Below are 23074 nucleotides of genomic sequence, written 5' to 3'. Positions count from 1 at the left end.
TACAAATCTTTGTTTCACAACTGTTCCATGCAAATTATTTTTTAGTAAAATTTACTTTAATCTTTTGGTTCTGAAGTAAGAAGTTAGATATTTGATGTTGGGTGGGATCTAACAGTGATATAACTTTACAAATGTTTTATTGTATTACTGCCTTTATTTCATTTTACTTTAGAGTCGTGCTCCTAATGCAACAGTACTTATTGTTGGAACACATGCTGATAAAGTTGATAAAACTGTTTGTGAAAATTATCGAAAGGTGATAAAAGAGAAATTCATATCTTTAAAAAATGGTGGTAGTATTCTTAATCCTCAAGATAAAGGGTTACCTAATGTTGTTGATGTCATTGAAGTGAGCTGTGAAACAAGTTACAATATTCAAAAGCTACGTGACCTGATATATAACACTGCTATGAATATAAAAGGATCAGGAAAAGAAGGTTTGTTCGAGAGACAGATTGTGTAAAAGCATTTTTAGGTGGTTTTATGAATTACATAAAAAATTACTGTTACATGTAAAAGTTATTAACATTTACAAAGTAAATAAATGTTAAGATAACAAAAGGAAGCTTTTGACGTTAATATTTTATTCCTTTTATAAAGACTGGACCTGAATGCTAAAATGATAGATATTACTTTAAGAGCCGTTGTAAAAAATATTTAACCTAAAAAATACTGATAGATCAACTTTTTTTCTTGCATCAATTGAAGTCATGAATTTTTTTTTTAACTCAATTTGTAAATAATTTTCTTAAATGCGTATTATTTTAAATATCAGACTAAATAGTGTGTTCCATTCACTTGCCGATGGAAATGTCTAATTGTTTCATGTGAAGAATTAATGAGAAGTTGTAAGAAGGTTTAGATTTTTTAAATGTTAGCCATGAAGATACAGCTACAATACATTAGTTTGTATTTGTTTGTTTTACCCTCATAATTTGTATTCGAGTCATAGCAGATAATGTTTAGTGATTTTTAAAAGTTATATTGTAAATGTAAGTTATTTTTAACAAGAAATGATCTAAAAACTCTAAAATTATATTTACTAAATGAAAAATCTAGCTTATTACTTCAATAATTCTAACATAAATTACTTTGTGAAGTAAATTACATTTACATGTAAAAGTAAATTAGTTTTTAATGCAAATTATGTTGTTTGTGTTTGTATGTTTTGTTTTGTGTATGTAATTTTCTTTTTTAAATACTAATTTTAGTTATGTTTAAAAGTAAAAAATTACTTTTTAATAAAAGTTTTTTTTTATAAAAAGTAAATAAAAATTAATTTGCTGTTCTTCTCTCTTTGTTAGCAGGTATATGCTTAATGGAGCAGTCTGTCCCTGCTTCGTATATTGCTGTAGAAAAGGCCATTTCAACAATAGCTTCTAAAATGAAGGATGATATTCCTGTCCTTAACGCAAAAACTTTTCGGTAGAATATTTTAATTTGTTTATTAATATATTTACATATTTTTTGCTCATTAAGCTTATTTATTATATGTACTAACATAAAAATCTTATGTATATGCAATATGTTTGCATACATATATGTGTGTGTGTGTGTGTGCGTGTGTGTGTGTGTGTGTGTGTGTGTGTGTGTGTGTGTGTGTGTGTGTGTGTGTGTGTGTGTGTGTGTGTGTGTGTGTGTGTGTGTGTGTGTGTTGTTTATAATATGTTTATAATTGTTATAATATGGCTAATTGTTATGTATATATATATATTTATATGTATATATAAATGTATATATACATATAAATATATATATATATACATAACAATTAGCCATATTATAACAATTTATATATATATATATATATATATATATATATATATATATATATATATATATATATATATATATATATACATACAAGGGTAGGTTGGTTTTACCTTTTTTTTTTTGAATATCATATTGAGTAATGTTGTAGTAACTAGGGTATAGCAACAATTCCACCAAATATTAGGAATACTGTAAAAATGGCTTGCGAATTTGTATTTAAAGTCCTCAATTATGGACTAAATTTGTTAGTTTCTAAAATATTTGGAATTTCAATTGTTGAAATTTTAAATTCCAAACAAGTTATCTCGTTTCAAAATATCTTGTTTTGAATATATATAATGCATCCAATAAAATGTTTGTTAAGTTACAGCAGCCAATCAAATTTAGCGCATCTGACGTTCATTAAATGAATAAACAGATAAATTAAATTGTAAACAAGAACTTCAATAAGAATTACAAATATCATCAACAATAAAAAATGACAAAAATTATATTTACACCTATTACACAAAAAAAAAGTGCAAAGAAGTATGGTGGTGGTCCATGTGAATTGTTAATGATGGAGACAGGTCATTCAATACTACTACTATCTTATTCATGTAAAGTCAACTGCAGACATCATAGAAGTTACTGAGCAAATTAAAAATAATTTAAAATCATTTTGGGCTGCAGTGAATCCAAAACTACCTCTAATAGCTGACAAATCTATTGCTAGAAAGGTAAAAGATCTTCTCATTCTAGTAAAAAATATTAATTGCAAGCATGGTAGAGCAAGTACCATATAAAATCTTGATGTAAATTTGGATAAGCTTTTCGATATTTCTATTTTTTCTTACTCATTGGACATGCTACCTTGCAGTAATAGAAAAGTATCATATAATAAAGTGAATTGCTCAGAAGAACATATTATATGTATTTGCCTTCAAAATGCAAAAGTACCTCTTAAAGATATGCTCCTTTTGGACCAGTTTTCTGCCTCTGATCTTGAAGATAAATTCTTTGAGATCAGAGGCAGAAAACTGGTCAAAAAGGAGCATATTAACTTTCTTCAGTTAATAAAGTAGCTTTCAAAAGAAACAAGAGGATTGATAATGAGCAACTATCTAGAAGGGTAGTTGATAAAGCAGAATCTCTCATACAACATACAAAGTCATCTGAAGAAACTAGCTATTCAACTGAAACTGAGGTGAACTTATTGTAATTTTATTGATATATTTTCAGTACACGCAAAATTTTTATGCTGCAATTTCTTTCAGGAAAAAGCTGAATAGCAACCAATAAAGAAATTTCCTGGAGACTGCAACTTAATTAAATTTCCCAGGTTTGGTATGGAATTATTCAGAAATGAGTGTTCATCAAACTTAGGTGCAGCTCTTTCAAATGCTTTACTACATGACATTAAACATATTTTGAGAAAGGATGTTGATACCAATCACATCTTGATTGACAAGTTCAAATTAGATAGAGCTAAAGCACAAGTAAAGATAGTCAGTGAAGGTAAAGATCTAGAAAAAAAAAATCAGTTAATTTGCCTTGGTGTGGATAGCAAACTTTATCAGACCACTTGAACTTCTAGCATAATAAACTCACCTGAAAGGGAATTGCTCAAAAAATCTATTGAACCAGAACATCCCCTCACATTTACTTATGAAGATGGAAAATCTACTGGAACCTATTTGACTCATAGAACGATTCCTATTATTGGCGCAACTGGTTTAGTACTTGCAAATCAGTTGCAAGTACTAAACCAGTTGCGCCAATAATAGGAATCGCTCTATGTTTAGTCATCCAAGCTGCACGACTCTCCTCGTCTTCTTTTTTCTGCTATACTTCCACTAAATATTATCCCATTTAATGATGTGATATGTATTGTGAAGCAGAACATTAAAAATAACGCATTCTGCCTAAGACCTGAAAATATTCTTTATGCCATGGTTAAAGATGATGACAACAAAATCCGAAATCATGGTTTTCAATCAATACTGACACTTAGACAAAAGTATCTTTTTAAATTGTTGAATTGACTTAATAACTTAAAGAAATTATTTTATTATTCTTTTAAACACGATCATAATGCAATTATTGATCACAATTTTATATTTACAGAATAAACTTGACCAGCTTACGAAATGAATTTAAAAAAATTCCTGTAATAAATTTTAATGCCAATCACTGGTATGAGTTGATAGACCTCACTGCTCCAGGCGTTACAGAACCTCCTACTACGCAACATTTTACAATTCAAGAAATTCAACACTTCATAGACAATTCTGTTAAACCAGATATTCCGGATTTCCCATCTAACTCCCTGAGTATAAAGCAAACTGTTAAACTAGTATCAGAAACATCCCATTATGTTTATGGGTTTGAGAATCGACACAGCTACATCTTAACAAAATTGCTTTGCAGAAAGATGTGTCAAGCATAAATATCAAAAGGATATTATTCCCATTCATATGATGATATTTCTGAATGAATTTAAAAAGTTACTAAAAGTTAAATCCGCAAACCATTTTTCATCCAAAATCACTGAAATTTTTTGAGGTATCTTATATCAACTACCTCCAACTACTGCAACATTACAAAATGGGGTAAAATCAACCTACCAAAGAATTAAGTGTCAGTTAATAAAGTTTTTAAACTAGTCATAATATTAAAGTGCAAAGGTGGTTTTTTTACTTCTGGGTGATGTTATGGGGATGGTAGTATATCAGAAGAATTGGCTTTTTAAACAGCTTTGCACTATTGATAAATATGGGTGCTGGTGCAATTATACTACATACCATCTTTTGTCTTCAACACAATTAGCCACCACGGTATCACTGTTAAGAATATTTAAATGTAACTGAGAAAACACCAAATGAATAAATGATTGTGTCCCTCAGAACACCATCCTTTTTGTTATATTACCCCGGCTTTATTTTGTATAGGTCAAAAGTGTATGAACAGCTGCAATTGCAAAAAGCAGAGCTAAAGAATGGAGATGAAGAGCTTGATCAAGCTGTTCATTTTCTTCATGACTATGGTAGATTTTTTTAAAAATATCTTTAAACTTTTTGTGTGCTTTAGTTAAAGTTACAAAGTTACCTGTAATCCTGTAATTTAGAAAGTATTTTATAATATTGCTATATATAAAGATATAGTATTTTGATTGTTTTCCCATTGTTTATGGTTACTTCTTTCAAAAATTTTCTTTTGGATGATTTTTTTATTTTTTTAATTTAAAACTTGATTCAAAACAAACTTTCTTTAATTATCTACATGGACATGGGCAATAAATTAAAAATGGCTACCTTTTTTTCCACTATGATCATTTCACATATAATGGCTGCACTCACCTAAATATATGATAATGTCTGTATTTAACAAAATATTAATATATAGTATAATGTTGGTATTAAATATTAATATTGATATTAAGAATAATAAAAATACTTATCTTATAATTTTAGGTACTCTGTTACATTTTGATGACCCTACTTTGAATGATTTGTATTTTATCAACCCACAGTGGCTGTGTGACTTGTTAGCACATATTATTACTGTTAAAAATGTGAACCCTTGCATAAAAAATGGTAAAAATAAAAAGTATTTGACTGACACTTTTCTTTTTTTTTTCTTTTGTATTTTTAAAGTTTTATCTTTATTGTACGTGTGTGTGTGTGCACATAAAAACAGTAACAGCACGTTTCTGAGGTACAATATGGCAACAGAGAGATAAACCTTTGTCATCATAGTTCTGAGATTGTTCAGGTCTGTTCTAAATGCATTAAGTGAATAGGTGCTGCAAGTCTGTTCTAGAAACTTTTGGTGCAATAGGTGGTGCGAACCAGTTTTGAAAATAGAGAGTATTGGAAATGACTAATACAGAATTTTGTACTTATTTGATATTAACTGAAAAACAAAATGCTGATGTTGATGACTCCAATATACAAAGTAGTTAAAGGAGCTCACAATAATATGGTTATGTGATGGGTCTTTTGTCTTTCTTCTTTGCAGAACATAAGAATTTTTTCTCTGCAAACTCTTGTTTATCTGCTATAAAAAATGAATTCCAGCTGTTTTTTAAATATTGAAACAGTTGTAGGTCTAGTCCTAGAGAACTGGCTTGACACTTCTTAAATAAATCAGAACAAACAGCAAACAGTTTTATGAGCAAGATATCAACATGCAAGTGATATTTAAAGCTCAGATTCAATTGTTATGCATTTACCTTGTTCACTACTAGTGAATTGCTAGTAGTCCTATACCAAAATAGTTAATCTTTCAGGATTGATGCCACAAGTTATATCTTGCAATACTTTTTTTCATCCTAGGGTACAGAAAGGGGAATATCTTTTAATAAGCTTTGTTTGAGATCCTCAGCTATCTTCTTATGTATATCACTTCTTTGTCTCTGCAACATACTTCTATTCAAAACAATCTAATTGATATTAACCTCAAAGGCAGTAACAGTTGGTGGTTTCACCATAAAACCATTGTGATCAAATGTTTTTTTCTGTTTAATCCCATTGCTAAGTCAAATGAAAACTTTTTTAATTTCTGTTTTGAGATTATACTGGTGGAAAGCCTGATGTAAGTATTTCTTCTTGTAAGATGGATCAGTATCAGAATGATCGAAACTACTGTTTGAAGATGTTGTTTGAGCAGGAGTTGAAATACTAGCCTTCCTTAATACCTCTGAATTTTATTATTGCTCAAATCTCTCCTGAATTTTTCAGTTTCTAGTTTCTTTTCCATGTCTTTATCAATAGTGTATATGCAACTGTGCCTACCTTTTTCTCTGTGGTATTGAAGAAAATTTATCCTATTATCCTGATTTCTTTTGTTAGGTATTCATATGACCAATATTAAACAAGTCAATCAAACTTTCTTTAAATATTGTTTCATTTTATATTTGTATTGAGTTTTTTTTTTTTTTGACTTCTCTATTTTTGTTATGCATTTTTGCAATTTGTGTAATGATGTTTGATTTGGGTTTGGTCCAAATATTTGCCTTTGTCCATATAGAATACATTTCTTCAGACACAGAGTTACATGCTTCTCTTAATGGTTTCATATTTTTGATAGGAAGGTAATAGACTCATTGTAGAACTTCTTGAATTGACTGAAGTTTTGTATGACCAATTTAATGAGCAGGTGTTCTATAATGAATAATTCTGTTTGACTTCCAGTATCAGACAAAACTATCATCTTTGAGGTTGATCAAAAATTTCCATATTTCTATTTCCCCACATTTCAAACAGAATGCTATCCTTCCAGCTTTTATTTTGATTTCATTATCTGCAAGGTAAGTGTTGGATTTCTTTGAAGCAGCAAGAGGATTTTTATTTACCCATGACAACATAGTAAGACAAATTTTACTGTGTTTTCCTTTCTATGCATCCATTGGATCAAAAATTGAGTGACTTATTAGGTTGCAAAAATAGCCCAAGTTCATTTGTATTACAAATTTATCAAGTTTATATCTGGATAAAGTTGTAGGGAGATTTGTTTCCTTCCATGGTGTAGTCATTTTAGCAGTGTAAGGGTGATTTTCTCCAACACAATAATTTCTGTTATAATATTCCAATACATGTTAGTATAACTTATATTATAAGCTACTACTCAATTTAAATATCAAACACTCAAATTTTATTTACATTATAATTCAAAGTTTTCATCATGTTTTAAAATAATAATAGTTAATATCAAAAGTACTTCAATTAGCTAAAGAAATAAAATTCTATCTCTTGTCAGGTTTGCTAAAAATAAGTGATCTGCAACATCAGATTTTCCATGGTAGTCGTCAGTTTCCTACATCCATGATATCAAAGTATATTGAGCTTCTAAACAGATTTGATGTTGCCATAAAAATTTCAGATAAGTTTTTACTAGTTCCATCTCTTTTTCCTGACCAACAAAAAGAATGCCTTATTGTAGCTGAGAATCAGTCTTCCTTGTTACAAAATGCAATGAACATTTCTACCTACCTGCAATGCGAAGTATTTCGGCGGCAATATCTGCTTACATATGTTCCAAGTGGATTATGGGCAAGGTTGCTCACAAGGTCAGAAATTATTTTTCAACATTTAAGTTTTGTTTTTACTATGAAGTAGCTTTGTTTAATTTAATTCTGGATTATTTTTATAAAGTAATCTAAAACTTTGTTTAATTTAAAACTGTATAAATTCATCCACTATTATAGTTGTACTGTTGTCTTTATGTTCATGTTAGGGTTTGTAATGTGGTCATGCTAGTAAAATCCTGGTTACTAAACTGTCAAATTGGGGGATAATTATATTTAAGTGTAAAGGTCTAGAAAAATCAAAGAAACGTGGTTCTTATCATTATATTCACCACTCCTTGTTGCCGTGTTACTTTTAAGACTTTAAAAAAAGTTTTTTTTAAAGAAATCAAAAAAGAATGTAAAGAGATTTAAAGAATTGAAAAGGTGATTATTGCTAGTCGTGAGCATTGTTGTATGGCTAACTTTCTTGTGGTACTCACTCTTAGCTATGATTTAATTAATGTTTTGTAACCAAACAACTATTTCTTAACTGATAGTGAAGGCGAATAAAGGAATATAGTGTCAACAAACTGTGTTAAACTAACAAAGGAGTATATTATGGGTAAGTGTTGCAGTTAGTTGATTCAGGTGAATTGCACTGAGTTTTTAGAAGAAAAACTTAATTATTTTTATGAATAATATTGTTTTTATGATTGTATTATTATTATTATTATTATTATTATTATTATTATTATTATTATTATTATTATTATTATTATTATTATTATTATTATTATTATTATTATTATTATTATTATTATTATTATTATTATTATTATTATTATTATTACTATTATTGTTATTATTATTATTATTATTATTATTATTATTATTATTATTATTATTATTATTATTATTATTATTATTATTATTTTTATTATTATTATTATTACTATTATTGTTATTATTATTATTATTATTATTATTATTATTATTATTATTATTATTATTATTATTATTATTATTATTATTATTATTATTATTATTGATTTTTAACAGTTGCTTACTATCAATTCTTCAACACTTTTTGAGACAGTTCTTTAAGTGGGTATTGATCTGCTGAGTAATGACACTTTGAGTTTTATTTGTTCTTTGTCTTTGACACTAAAGAATCTGAATTGTTGAAACCACTCTATTTATTTGGGATGGAGCACTGTTACCTTAAACATCCACATCGGTTCATGCAGCAAAAAGGAGTGCAATAAAATTTCCCACAAATGTTGAACTGTTGGCACATAAATTGACATATTTGTTATAAATAAACACTAGTTGAGTGATTATGTAAAGTTTGTGTACTAATTATCAACGTAATTATCAAAAACTAATTATCAAAGCATATTTATCTACTATCAATTAAGTTGGTACCAATTTAATTGATATATATTTATTGCAACATTGATTAGAAAATGGTGGAAACTTTTTCAAGTGTCCAATAAACAATTATCATATTTAAATTAGTAAAGATAAACTTGAAAGTACTGAAGATATTATGATTTAGATCTTTTGGCAATACCTATCCCCATATTAAGATATTTATCTTATCTCCCTTTAAAAATGATTATTGGTATTTTTAAGGAACGGTAGTTTCTTTCATGTTACTTTATGGTTTTGATCAAAACAAAAAATAAAGAAAGAGTTTATAATTTTGTTTTGATGCTCTTTGTTAGAAGTTTTACATTTTTTATTTCTATTTTATTTAATGGTGTGTATTAAACTTTCAAGTTTTTTTATGAATATTCTTTGTGTTCAGTTATACAGTTTGAACCAGAGTTTTTGATGACCTTTGCCTTGTATTATGATTTAACTTTTATGGGTTTTTCTTTTGTTTACTATTTTGTTCCTTATTGAATGGTTTTCAATTTTTTTATTCAAAAGTGAGCTTTAAATTTTTTAAAAGAAATTTTAAAAAAAATTTTTTTTAATTTTTTTTTTTTAATTTTTCTAAAAAAAAATGTTCACTTTGAGCTTTTGAAGTTTTTAATATTTTCTTTTTTTCTTGAATGGTTTTATTTTGATTTTTTTTAGTTAGGCAACATTTTAGTCCCTAAATAAATATCAGGTTTATTTTTCTACTGTAACATTTATTAGCCTAGGAAGACACCATGGCACAAGTACATATGTAGTTTGAAGATTGGCTTAATAACAATGTGTCATCCTCAAATATATGAATATTTTACTGATTTGTTTAATTTAGTTGATTTGTAATAATAACAATTGTTTACTTTTTTTTTTCTTTTTTTTTTTTTGAAATACAACCAAAAAGAAAAAAAGTATTTTTTTTCTTTAAAATGTTTTTGCTCCAATTTTTTAAGATATTCATTAAACTTTTTTTTTTTTCTGTGATGTTGCTGTTAAACCTTATTTTTTAAATGCTGAATAAGTTGATTCCTTCAACGTTATAAAAACATTTTTGGGCTTTAGGTTGATTGCAGATGATCGAATATGTAAGATTGTGTCTTTATGCTGTGAAGTCCAAGGCCAAAATAATGTTGATGAAAATCAAATCCTAATGAAAGCAGCCCCCCCTGAATGGGCTTGTTGGAAAACAGGCATTGAACTGTCATGTTTTGGAATTAAGCTGTTAAGGGTTTGTCAACTTGAACCAGAAGTAGCTTTCTACGGCTCAAATGGTATAGATTTTTTTTTTTTATTAATATTTTTTTATTAACTACTTATCTTTATAACATATTTTAATATCTTATATTATGATTTTACATGTCATTATTTTTTCTATTAAATTAAGTTTTAATGAAAAGAAGAAAAGTCAAAATAAAAATCTACTGTATGCTAGGCTAACAAAAAGCTGCAGCATTAGTAGAACATGTCCATTTTATATTAGGATATATGATATGCCAATCAAAATATCAGATTTTGTCTGATGTGGCCTTGTTAAGCCTAAATTTACCATTGGCAGTTTAAACCTTATCAGAGGTTTCTATGGTGACCAATAACTAATGAATTAAAAAATGTAAATATTCCCTATAGTAAACAGAGGGAATGTTACTAGAGGGAATATTTACACTCTTCTCTCTAGCTAGTAAACACTGTTAAAGCACTAAATGATTTTGTGAACACTGCATATTGTTTGTTTTTGCATTAACAAAATAACACAATTGGTTTTAAATGATATGTGGAAATATGAAAGTGATCTGACAATTTCACCTATATTATTCCCCTCCATCATCCTATTTTTCTCTTCGTTCAGAGAGATAGAAAGACAGAAAAATAGGATGATGGAGGGGAATACAACCTGATCTCTCAATAATATTTTTTAGTAATCAATTTCAATGTCAGTTCGATGAAATGCTTCTCCCACTCTTGACTAATTACTAAAATTCATGATGCAATTTTTTGATAGTGTAGAAACAATGCACACTAGCATGAGTAGTTGATGTTTAGATTTTCCTATTTCAAGGCAACTGGACAGATTTATGTAACATGAAGTAAATCAGAGTAAAAATAACTCAAATTTTTATCCACACTCAAATTTTACAGATCGATTGTTTGTTTTGATCAAATTGTTAGCTTAGGCATTTTCTCACCTAATCTATTTAACACACTTGTATTAGATCCAGCAGCCTTTCTTTTGATTGATTCTTTAGGACTGAGAGTCCTAAAGAATCATTTAAAAGACAGACTTCAAGCTAAAAATTAATCATAAATTGCAGAACAAGGTTATTGAAAACCACTAACAACAGCTTACAATGTTAAGCTTGTAATGAACATTTTACCAATAAATCCTGCAATGATGCTGTTTTTATGAAATCCTGCAATGATGCTGTTTTCATGAAATCCTGCAATGATGCTGTTTTCATGAAATAACAAAATCAGTATTTTATCAAGTATGATTTGAGATGAGAAAACATTTATCTTTGTTATAGCAACCTAATTTTTTCTCATCAAAAGAGTTGTTTTTTATGTAGTGAGATGAGTCATAAAATTGTGTAAAATTCTCTTGTGTCTTTAAAATGGTTATACAAAGGATTTTTTTAAAAAAAGTTAAAAGGATAAATGGATGGCTAATTTAATTGTAGCAATAAGAATGGATGTAAGTGAATATTTTTTAGTAAGAACTTAAAAAAGTATCAATCAAATGTCAAAAATAAAATGATTCAAATAAACCATTTTTTATTGAAAATGTCAAAACAAGAAAAAAAGTCAGAAATTTTTTAGCATAATTGCACAAAATATTCTGAATTTATAGCATAAAAGTTTGCAAACTTAAGTGATTGCAATAAGAGAACCATCTCACATGGAATTAAACATTATTTAGATGTTAGAGGCGTCAAAAGAAAAGTTAGATCACAATATCATGGTCAGTTAGACCCATGGCTGGAGCAGAAAGTGTTAAAACCAACCAAAGTCAAAGCTTTCACCAAGAGTTTTGGTGTACTTCATAAAAACCAAGAGGAAACCACATGCTGCATAAACAAATTTTAAAGCCAAAATTCCAGGTCACAATTTTTATAATGGAAATATTGTAAAGCTGTTTCCCATAAAATTTCAGTTGTGTCACAAAGATAAGTTCTATAGAAAATACTTAGTTTGGTAGGCTAGTTTTAAGTGAAAAAAAGCAAATATTTAGCTGCTACTGGAACTATTGAAATTAATTTGTACATAAAGGAGTGACTACAGAAATACCTGCTTTGTGATTTATTTTTTTTTAAGACCCATCACTTAATGTCTAAATTGATTTACCCTGATCTGGTGTCTTGCCATTCCTCCCAAAAGAGTCTACAATGATTTAAAGATAACAAAGTCAATTTTGTGCCCCTAGGAAATGACCTCTCTTTATTTCTGAAGTCTGCCCAATTAGGCCTTATTTGGCTAATAGCAAAGAACTTTTAAAGAAGAGACATCACTAAAGGATTCTTAGTGAATTTTTTAAGTTTTGAGAAAGTCAGTTTTAAGAAATTCAAAGTTTTGAAAACCCTTATCATGGAAACTGTAAGAGCATTTCTGACCGTATTTTGTTGTAATGTTTGTTTATTCCTTAAAATTTTTTAAGTGTGTTAAAGTCAAAATGTAAAAAAACAAAAAAGCTATGAACAATTTTAAGAATTTTAGTCTTAAATTCAGTGTAGTTTTTATGAGGTCTTGAGGCCTATCTAAAGTTTAAGACCATCCCCTTCCTTGTTTGCTTACTTGTTAATATGTGATACTCTTTTTCTCTTTTTATCCAAAAGCTTACAAATAACAAAAAGCATTTAGAAAAAATGCATCCCATTTGACATCTCTTAAAACATCAATATTTTCAAATATGTCAATTTCTTTTATTAATTATGAACAAAATACATCATAAAAAAATGAGAACATGAAAATGTACAAAGAAACATCAATATGTTTTTAACAATTTGATTGTAATTTAGTTGCTTTTTCATAATATTCCCTACTTTGCAAATGCATGAATTTTAGCATCTCTTTCAGACCATTCTTTTGCTCAGTTTAAGGTTAAAGATAACTGTTGTGTTACGTAAAATGAGCATTTTTTTCTTAATTTCTTTGTTCTTGGTTCTTGTGTATTTTTCATTATATTTGTAATTTGAAATGTTTTGTTTGCATAAAATACTTTATACCTAACAAGTGGTTTGCACATGATCTGGAGTGATTTCCACATGATCTAAAGTAATGATATGTTTGAAAATGTTTTCTTTAAAAAATATCTGCAACTTTTTGAATGTCATTTGGAATCCACATGGTGTGTTTGTATAATTTTGAAAAGTTTTAGTCTGCTTGTAGAAAGTAAAAATCTCAATAATGGGCATTCAGTGCCCCACATTTGAGGTTAAAAGAAGTACAAAGGAAAGCAGAACGTTTACAGGGTCAAACCATTTACAGCATAAATTTCTATGATCTAATGGTCTATAAAGTTTTTGATTTTAAAGAAAAATGTTTCAATCCTGAAACCTTTTGATCCAGATTTTGATCCATGCGGTTATAAATCTTTATTACAGCCATTTATATATCACAGCCATTTTAATCATCAATTCGATTCTGAAAATTACCTTTGACCTTATGAAATTGATTAATAAAATTCAGATGGTGGCTAGAATTCTATCAAATACTTTTCTAACACAAAACCAAAAAGAATTTTATTACCTTGTAAAAAGTTTTTTTATCATTCAACTCAAGAAAGGTTTTTGAAATTTGGTTCTGTCACTGGATGCTCATTAATGAAATTGATTAATAAAATTCAGATGGTGGCAATGTTTTCTCAATTGACAAGTATTTTATCTTCCTGGACTCCTCAATGCCCTGGCATACTGTATTTGGTTCTAATATCTTAAATTGACTTGTGCTTAGTCATAAAATGTTACTGGATCATTTGCCGTTGTTATGATTGAGTTGTGGTTTTGAGGAACGCAACTTTCAATCAAATTAACATAATGTTTAGCTTCAGGAAAAGTTTCTGGAACATTTTTCAAAACTTTAGTCTACTTGCATGGTCATTACCTGATCTTCCTGAAGTTAACTTTGTTCACACAACATAGTACTTTTTAATTCTTTTGCAAATTTTTACATGCAGTGTCAGGTTTTAATTATTCAGTTGTTTTTTTTGTAAAAATATTTACTAATGTTAGATTTTGGACATCAAGATTTTAACAAGAAAATTTTTGTTTGCTTAATAATATTGTCATTTGAATATTTGGACATCAAGATTTTCAAGATCAAAACTTATTACAGTAAATCGTTATTTCCGTGAAATAGACTTAGTGCATGTCTTTAATGCTTGTTTCAAGTTTCTTGTTTTCTTTTGCTACTTTATAGACTTCACAAGCATCTGTTTCATTTTGGTTGATATCAATATACAAAAAATAATGCATTCCAGGTTTAGATATGTTCAAAAAACATGCATTCCAGGTTTAGATATGTTCAAAAATTGTATATACTAGAGCTAATTTTTTAATATACTCTATGTGTTACACCTTAGCTATATTTTTAACAAGAAAATTTTTGTTTGCTTAATAATATTGTCATTTGAATATTTGGACATCAAGATTTTCAAGATCAAAACTTATTACAGTAAATCGTTATTTCCGTGAAATAGACTTAGTGCATGTCTTTAATGCTTGTTTCAAGTTTCTTGTTTTCTTTTGCTACTTTATAGACTTCACAAGCATCTGTTTCATTTTGGTTGATATCAATATACAAAAAATAATAGAATATATATATATATATATATATATATATATATATATATATATATATATATATATATATATATATATATATATATATATATATATATATATATATATCTTAAGAAAAATATGGTAAATAAGAGTTGGGTATAAAAAGTACTGAAGGAGAAATGCTGTAGAAATTTTCAAATAAATGAAGATGGCTGTGTTTAATACTTAGTTTATAGTATGTTATTATTGTATGGAAGTAATGCAGTTTCAAAAAACATCATTGAGTCACATTGCTGATGATCACTATAGAGATTAAAATGTATTAACTATGCCAGCATTTAATGGTTTAACAAAGTAAAGTATGAATTATATTTTATCAGAATTTATACACTCATGTATAAGAAAGGTAAAAAGACAGCAGTTTAACTGTTTATATTTATTGGAAAATACATTTTAAAGTGTAAAAAATGACTTTATATATAAACATACCTTGGTATTTTATTGAAAATCTGTGGGGATTCATAGGTTTCTTAAGACCCAATCATGACTTCATTGAACAAATTCTGTTGATCAATTCTAAATAACATGAATTTAAACACTAAATTAACATTTGAAATTATAAGATAACAAAAAAATACATACTATTTTAGAAGTTGTGAAAAAATAAAATAACAAATGGCTACATAGCAAATTGCGAAGATATATTATTGAGTAAACTCAGTAACTGAATTCATTCTAAAAATGTGTTTAATACTTTCTAACTTGATTCTTAAGTATTAATGAGGTAATAAGTTTTATCAATCATCACTGGCTTCAAAGTCAAATGATATATTGCAGTTTGACATTCTGCATTTGTTCCTTTTAAGACACCTAATACTGAAACCTTTTTGCAAGCAGCCATCCTTAAGTTGAAATTTCAATTGATTGGTTGTTTTTTAAACATGCATTCCAGGTTTAGATATGTTCAAAAATTGTATATACTAGAGCTAATTTTTTAATATACTCTATGTGTTACACCTTAGCTATATTTTTAACAAGAAAATTTTTGTTTGCTTAATAATATTGTCATTTGAATAAAAAAAATTTAATACTTTAAATAGTTTTAAAAAATCTCTATTTCTTTGGTGTTTTTTTCTGCTTTTTTTTTTTTTTTTATTTTTTTTTTTGAAAAATGAGGGAATAAAAATACATGTCAGGTTTTTTTTTGAAAAATGAGAGTAAAAATGGTTTTTAAAAAGTCTGGTTTTTAAAAAATGTTTTAATTTTTTGTGTAAGGTTAAAGACTTTTAAAAAATCAATGTTGTTTAATCTTTGTGTAAATGTAAAAGAAATTACTGTAAACAACTCTGTATTCTTTGTTATTAATATTTACATATTTTGTTTATGTAAGTTTGTATTTTTTAAAGATATTTTTTGTTTTTGAAGTATTTGTTCATTATTATATTTGGCTATGAATTTTTTCATCTAGCATCATCAACATGTGTCTTTGTTAAGAATCCTACTGTAGATTCATCACAAAGAGTAACAATTGAAATCATAGCGCCAAGTGTTACATTAAAAATTGATAAATTTATTTTGAACCAATCTGGTAGCAATCAGTCAGGTAAAAGTTTATTTTCTAGTTACCTCTTTAATTACTTTCATCTAGGATTTGAAGACATTTATTGTGAAATTGTGGTATTGTTGTATGTAAATTATTGTATTAACTGTTCAGAATCACAAGATCAATCAATGGTTGGTTTCCGTGTAAAAAGTGTGCATTACAATTCTCATTTGAATGCTTGTAAATTGCTTGTTCTTACAATTGAACATATTGACAACTTACTCGCAGAGTGGTATCCACAACTTGATCGTCTAATCGATGCTCATGGAATCAAGGCTGTTAGAAGGGTTTCATTTTGCAATAAATGTCTTCAAAGTGCAATATTTACTTCAAATACTAATGCAAATGCAAGTTTTTTACTTAATTTCTCTAGTGATCTTTCTGAAGATGAAATTGAAAAGTTAAAAGGTATTTATGAATCTAAAAAAAAATGCATAGTTGCCTTTGAACTTGAGCAGGGTGCTAAGAATTTGAAAGAGAGCAATGAGCTAATTTGTCCTTTTCATATTAATGTTGAGATCAAGTCAATATTTCCAGATTTGGTAAGTTAAAAAACTTTTCTTTTCTTTTTTTTTTTGTGATGTAGTTTTCTTTCTTTTTCTGTTTGAATTTGCCAGTTTTTTGTAAATTCATATAATTTTGCTGCTTGTAATGAAAATCTTATTTAACAGGTTATGACAAAAAACAAGACTGCATTTAAAAGAGCATAACTCCTTTAATTTAAAAGTTTTTTTTCAAATTAAAAAAGTATTAAGTAGAGAATTTTTAAAGCAAAAATATGTTTATTTATCTTCTATAACTCCATTTCTACAAGTATTATCTATTTGACCTTTTACTGATCCCGTAAGATGTTGTGTAGCAGTAAAGTTAATCTTATTCAAACAATACTTTATTCTATTGCAAAGTTGATCAATAGTTTCTGCTTGCCAGTTGTTCTTCTTAAAGAAGTATTACTATAGTTACTAGAGTAGAAATCTTGGTTTCCCTTAATAGCGCTGTGCTTTAAAGTGAAATAAGATTAGTCAGGAGTTATCCAATTGAGATTTTTGTACTTTTCGAATATATTTCTGATAAAGTGGATACTGTTCATATATAAAGTGAATTAATAAAATATTAGAATGATTTTAAAGATATTTCCAACACCATAAGATTTTCAATTCTAGGCAACTAAGGTTTTTCATGATAATAAGCAAGATTATTTTATATATATATATATATATATATATATATATATATATATATATATATATATATATATATATATATATATATATATATATATATATATATATATATATATATATATGTATATATATATATATGTATATATATATGTATATATATATGTATATATATATAAAATTTCTTTAAGAAAGTTTTGTATATATTTATACAATTTTCTTAAAGAAATTGTTAAAGAGGAAGTAAAGATAATGTTTTATTATATATTTCTTAGTATTAAAAAAATATATTTGATAGAAATCTTAACCAGAGTTACTTTATTATCTTTAGTGCTTTCTTGATATTGAAGTGGAATATGTTCTTAATGAGACCCAAATTAAAAGAGGAAAATTCATTGCTAAAGGAGGATTTGGTGATGTTTTTGCAGCTGAAATTATACGTGGAGATTCCTGTGTTACAGCTGCAATGAAAGTTCCAGGATGTTCTGAAAAAGATCAACCTTTAATGGCCACCATGTTGTCTTATGATGCTTACAAGTATACTAGACATAAATATGCATTATGAATTTTGTTTATATTGTTTTTTTTTGTAACATAATTTTTTTATATTTACAAAATATGTTGTTTAGTAGTGTATATAATATATAAAGTATATCAAAATATATTATAATTGTTTTATAGAAGTATTCGTCAGGAGATTTCTATCCTTGTTACATTACATCATGAACATATTGTTAAGTTTTTTGGAGTAGCTTCAAAACCATTTGCAATATTTCTAGAGTTAGCTCCAAAAGGCGCACTAAGTAATTGTCTGGATGATTTTTTAAGTGCTGGCAAAAGACTCTCCCCACATACTATAACTGAATCACTAAAACAAGTTAGTTAATTTACTCTTTTGTCATTGGTGTTGTGTATTTGTTCTAAAAATTTTTATTCTTGATTTTTTCTTATAAATGTTTAAAATTTTCAAAGGATTCTGAATAATAATTTCAAAGATAAAGATAAAACTAACCAGCATCAATTTTTTTTTATTAGGATCCTTTAACACTTTAGCTCCAAACTGAAACCACTTTTACAAAAGACTTCACTTTTAAAATTATTCAACCTCTTAGAAATTCCTTTAAAAGTATCAACATTGTTTTTCAAATTTTTTAGGAAAAAATGTAAAATAAATAAAATATAAAATTATTTGTTTCAGGTAAGCTCTGCTCTGAAATTTCTTCATCATCGGCGAATCATTTATCGGGATTTGAAATGTGATAACATTCTTGTTCGCAAGTTCCCTGATCCATCTGTTGAAGTATTCTCAGTGGCACAGGTCCATCTAATGCTAACAGACTATGGAATCAGTAGATCTGTGTCTATTGCTGGTAATAAAGGGCTTCAGGGGACTCCAGGGTACATAGCGCCAGAGATTATAAAATATTCAGGCAAAGAAAGCTATTCAGATAAAGTAATTTATTTTTTTGAAATTAAGTTTTAATTATCTTTACACTGTTTTTTATTTATATTTTGTTGCTGGTGTAAGAGATTGTGTATAGTATTTCCTAATAATAGTTATCAGTTCTCATAATATCCATTATTTCTCATACACATCATTTCCATTCATACTATAATGGTTGTAAGCATCTTTAGCTTGTTTTATAAAAAGTCAAACTTGTGTTTGACTTTTTATAAAACAAGCTAAAGATGTTTGTTACAGTTTTTTTATTGTGTTTGTTACTTATTTATTTGATTTTATTTTTTGTTATGAAATTTAATTTTACAACTGATTAACTTAGAATCTTTCTTTGCTTCAGCTTTTCATAGCTAATAATTTCAAATCAAAATATGAAAAATACGTTTCTATGATTAGCTTTTGTAAGCTAATTGTAAAAATGTATTTTGCACATTTTAATTCATCATTATTGTTAACATACAACAATAAATTGTGGTAGGAAAAAAAAAACCTGTTTCTTTTATAGTTAATGTAAAAGTGTGTTTTTAGGTTGATTGCTTTTCATTTGGTTCTTTTATTTATGAATTGCTAACTCTGCATCGACCTTTTTACAACTTCTCAAATATGCATCTTGTTAAACAATATATGTTGGATGGGAAACGGCCAAAACTCACTCACACAGTAATTAACATTTTAAAAATTATCATAACTAAAAACCTGAAAATAAAACAACTTTTTTTAAAAAAATTTAAGTCTTTTGATGTTCTTAGGAAAAAAAATATCCTGTACTGATGCTGTCGTTAATGTATCGCTGCTGGTCCCATAATCCAGATGACAGGCCGACATCATCTGAAATCAATAGCTTGACATCTTTACATGAATTTCAATCTCTTTTGGATATTTTAGGTAAAATTATGAACTGTTTTAAAAGCATTTTTTTCAAGAATTCTATAGTAAAATTTTTTACATTAAAGTTTGCTCTTTCATTGGTTTTTATAGGATTAGGTGACCACTTTGATTTGCAATGCATTGTGACTAGTTACCCAAGTATGTGTAGCCATAATGTAGTCTCTAGTAAAAATCTAATCGGTTCTCATCTATGGTTTTGTGGTAGTTCAAATAATCAGTTATCACATTGTCTTGAAGGTGTTATCACTATTTTTTCTTACAATAATTACAAGTACACCCATGTAGTGGTAGGGCTTTTTTTTTTCTTTTTTTCTTTTTTTTCCTCAAATTAATATTTTTAAACATCTTGTTTACTATTTTTAGATGGCATGAATAATTACATTATCTATTTTAGAACCTTCAATTGAAAGAAAAGGTTTTGGTAGCTTGTTCAGTTGGTAGTACGATGTGGTTGGGTACAGAATTAGGATCTATTAAGGTCTACTGTGCATTAACTTACAAACTACTTGCAGTAGGGGATTGCTCACGTTTTGGATATATTCTGTGTATTGCACATTGTCCCATGTTTAACTATGTTGTCTTAACATTTTCCAATAGCTCTCTTCTTACTTTTTCTGACAATCTTAGTTCTTATAACTGCATCCAATCATGTGGGGACACTTCTGTTTCATCCTCTCCACACCCAGTCACTAAAATTATTGAACTTTTGTCTTTGAAGACCTGCTCGTTTAAAACTCCTATTCATTCCATCGCTATTGTTAGATCAAAGGCAGCAAAGTATTCCTCAAAAACAGATCTTACTCAAACAGAAGAAAGAACTGAGAATGAGATTCTAAACTCTAACAATTCAGAAACATCAAATTCATCAGAAGTATTTGAGTTATGGTGTGGTCAGGAGAAGGGACATATCTTAATTCTAGAAGCAAAAACACTCAATCTAATCCAGCTTCTTCCAATAAAAACAGGCGATTTATTGAGTTCATCACTTAATGATTTGACTGTCACCTTTTTGGAAACACCTCGTTCTTATGATTTATATACTCAAAACAAGAAGGTTAATGATTCAGCTGCATCCAGTAATATTTGGATGGTTGCCTTTCCCGGAACTCAAGTGGAAAGGTGGAATGTAGATACCCGCACAATCGAAGGAGTATTTGATGCAAGTCAACATGTAGTTTCGCTCACCTGTGAGTTTTTAGGATATTTTGTAAGATGAAAAAAAAAAAGTTTTTTAGTAGATGTTTTTATTGATAATATATACCTACGCACATTTTATGTTTTTTATAGATAGTATATGGATATGTACGTTTTATATATGTTAACACATCCATTTGTTTGTTTGATTTAGTAAATTGCGCCAAAACATCAAAGAAAAACAAAATAACTAAAGGTAGTAAAAAATTTTATATTTTTGCTTTTTAATATGTTGCATTTCAGATAGAAACCACCTCTTCTGTTAGATTTGGATTGGTGTTTTTAGTTGTTTTTTTTTAAGAAATATTATGAGCCCTTCAGGTTATTGTATGACCTAAAAGTATTTCAACGATTGGTTCTTCTTAAGTAAACTAGTGAGGAGAATTTTTTTAGCGAAGATTATTTTTAGTGGCAAACAAGTTAAAAGGGGATAAACATCTGTGGAACATTTAAGAAACGAAAGTTCGGATTCTGCTTTGTTTTAAAATATTCAGAAAAATATCATCTCGAAATACATTTGGTTTTGAAACATTCCAAAAATGAATACTTCAAAATTTTGTATCGAAATTTTTTTTAATAAAAATTCCATTTCGTCTTTCGTTTTGTTTCTAAAACGCAAACACACTTAAAAAGAAGAATAAAACGTTAGACCAATAATTAATTTGTGTTCTGGATTTTGTGTTATGCATTTGGAAATAAATAAAATTCCAAAACCTTTTCTATGTTTAAATATTTGGACAGTTTAAAATATTTATTTTTATCCCTTACATTTATTATGATTACTAATATATTTACTGTTATTGTAATAAAAAATTTACTGTGCTGCTGTTTTACTGTAGAAGTTTTATGCAAAGTTGTGGTTTATTTTTTGTCTTATTTTTTTGCTCGCTTATTTATCTCGCTCGTTTGTTTTTACTTTAGTTTGCGATGCTCAAATTCAGTCTCTTGTAGTGGTTGAGAACAAAATGTACGTTGGAACATCTTTTGGTTCTTTTTTTACTTGCGATGCTTACACGATGATTCCTTATACTTGGTTAAGATGTTACCAAGAGTTAATTAGCTTTATCATACCGTTTCGTATGAAAACCGACCCAAATGAAAATGAGGAAAAGTTTATTTTAACTTGTGGCCAAAAGTGTTTTGACCATTGGTTGCGAAACTTTGACCGAAAAAAGGTTACTTCCAGTAAAGAAATGACCGTGTTGACGTGGAGTACTAAGAATTTATAATGTTTTTAAACCATTTTAAAGTTAAATAAATCTATAATTTTTTCCAGTTAATAGAGAGGTTAAATATTTTTTTTACACAATATTTTTAATATATGCACTCTTATTTATCTTTAAAAGAGTTTTGTTTTTTTTTGCTTTTTGTTAGCTAAAAATTTTTTTGAAATGGATTTTCAAAACAACGTTTTCTCGTATTCGCTCAAGTTTCCTTGTTTTTACATAATCTTACTGAAATTTGGTGAGAAAAAAAATGGTCAGATGAAACAAGCCTCTAAACTTCTCAACGCAATTTTTTAAAGATTTAGAATTTCACGATTTAAAAAAATATTATTTTTAAAGCCTGCGTTATACAAATTACTTATGAAAATAAAAACATCAATTTTTAAAAAGTTTAACTTTAATATCTAGAAAATACTTCAAATGTTCATTTTTTTACTGTTTCTTTAACAAAATTACTATATGCGTGACTGTTAGGAAAGTGGCCGTTTTTCCTTACCTCAGAGAATTCTCATTAACTACAACTTGGAGTTGCGTGTCATTTTTTGATAACTAGAAGTAGTCGATTATT

General features: G+C 27.6%; 2 protein-coding genes across 3 annotated transcripts in view; both read left to right on the top strand.

The window, feature by feature from the left end:
• The window catches only part of LOC145202121 (leucine-rich repeat serine/threonine-protein kinase 1-like), a 35022-nt gene extending 12334 nt beyond the window's left edge, over positions 1 to 22688 (top strand). For both annotated transcript variants that reach the window (XM_090083208.1, XM_090083209.1), the window contains 17 exons: positions 173 to 437; positions 1305 to 1425; positions 4704 to 4798; positions 5226 to 5348; positions 7513 to 7822; positions 10244 to 10452; positions 16424 to 16558; positions 16670 to 17100; positions 18071 to 18276; positions 18421 to 18616; positions 18938 to 19192; positions 19727 to 19858; positions 19948 to 20083; positions 20177 to 20373; positions 20481 to 21273; positions 21435 to 21476; positions 22202 to 22688. In XM_090083208.1, coding sequence (XP_089939334.1) covers positions 173 to 437; positions 1305 to 1425; positions 4704 to 4798; positions 5226 to 5348; positions 7513 to 7822; positions 10244 to 10452; positions 16424 to 16558; positions 16670 to 17100; positions 18071 to 18276; positions 18421 to 18616; positions 18938 to 19192; positions 19727 to 19858; positions 19948 to 20083; positions 20177 to 20373; positions 20481 to 21273; positions 21435 to 21476; positions 22202 to 22509 — 3954 coding nt within the window. In that variant the 3' untranslated portion in view covers positions 22510 to 22688. The remainder of the gene's footprint in view (positions 1 to 172; positions 438 to 1304; positions 1426 to 4703; positions 4799 to 5225; positions 5349 to 7512; positions 7823 to 10243; positions 10453 to 16423; positions 16559 to 16669; positions 17101 to 18070; positions 18277 to 18420; positions 18617 to 18937; positions 19193 to 19726; positions 19859 to 19947; positions 20084 to 20176; positions 20374 to 20480; positions 21274 to 21434; positions 21477 to 22201) is intronic.
• On the top strand, positions 3555 to 4342 carry LOC149890812 (uncharacterized). Its single transcript, XM_090083255.1, has 2 exons — positions 3555 to 3772; positions 3880 to 4342. The coding sequence occupies exons 1-2, from the start codon at positions 3705 to 3707 to the stop codon at positions 4199 to 4201; spliced, it is 390 nt and encodes a 129-aa protein (XP_089939381.1). The 5' UTR covers positions 3555 to 3704; the 3' UTR covers positions 4202 to 4342.
• Positions 22689 to 23074: the final 386 nt, after the last annotated feature.

Source organism: Hydra viridissima, unplaced genomic scaffold (genome assembly GCF_058129835.1).
Source record: "Hydra viridissima isolate aposymbiotic clone 2 unplaced genomic scaffold, HvirCarnegie_v1 scaffold_3, whole genome shotgun sequence".
In the NCBI taxonomy this organism is placed as follows: domain Eukaryota; kingdom Metazoa; phylum Cnidaria; class Hydrozoa; order Anthoathecata; family Hydridae; genus Hydra; species Hydra viridissima.
The sequence above is the reverse complement of the archived record's forward strand: the minus strand, read 5'-3'. Positions and strand labels throughout refer to the sequence as shown.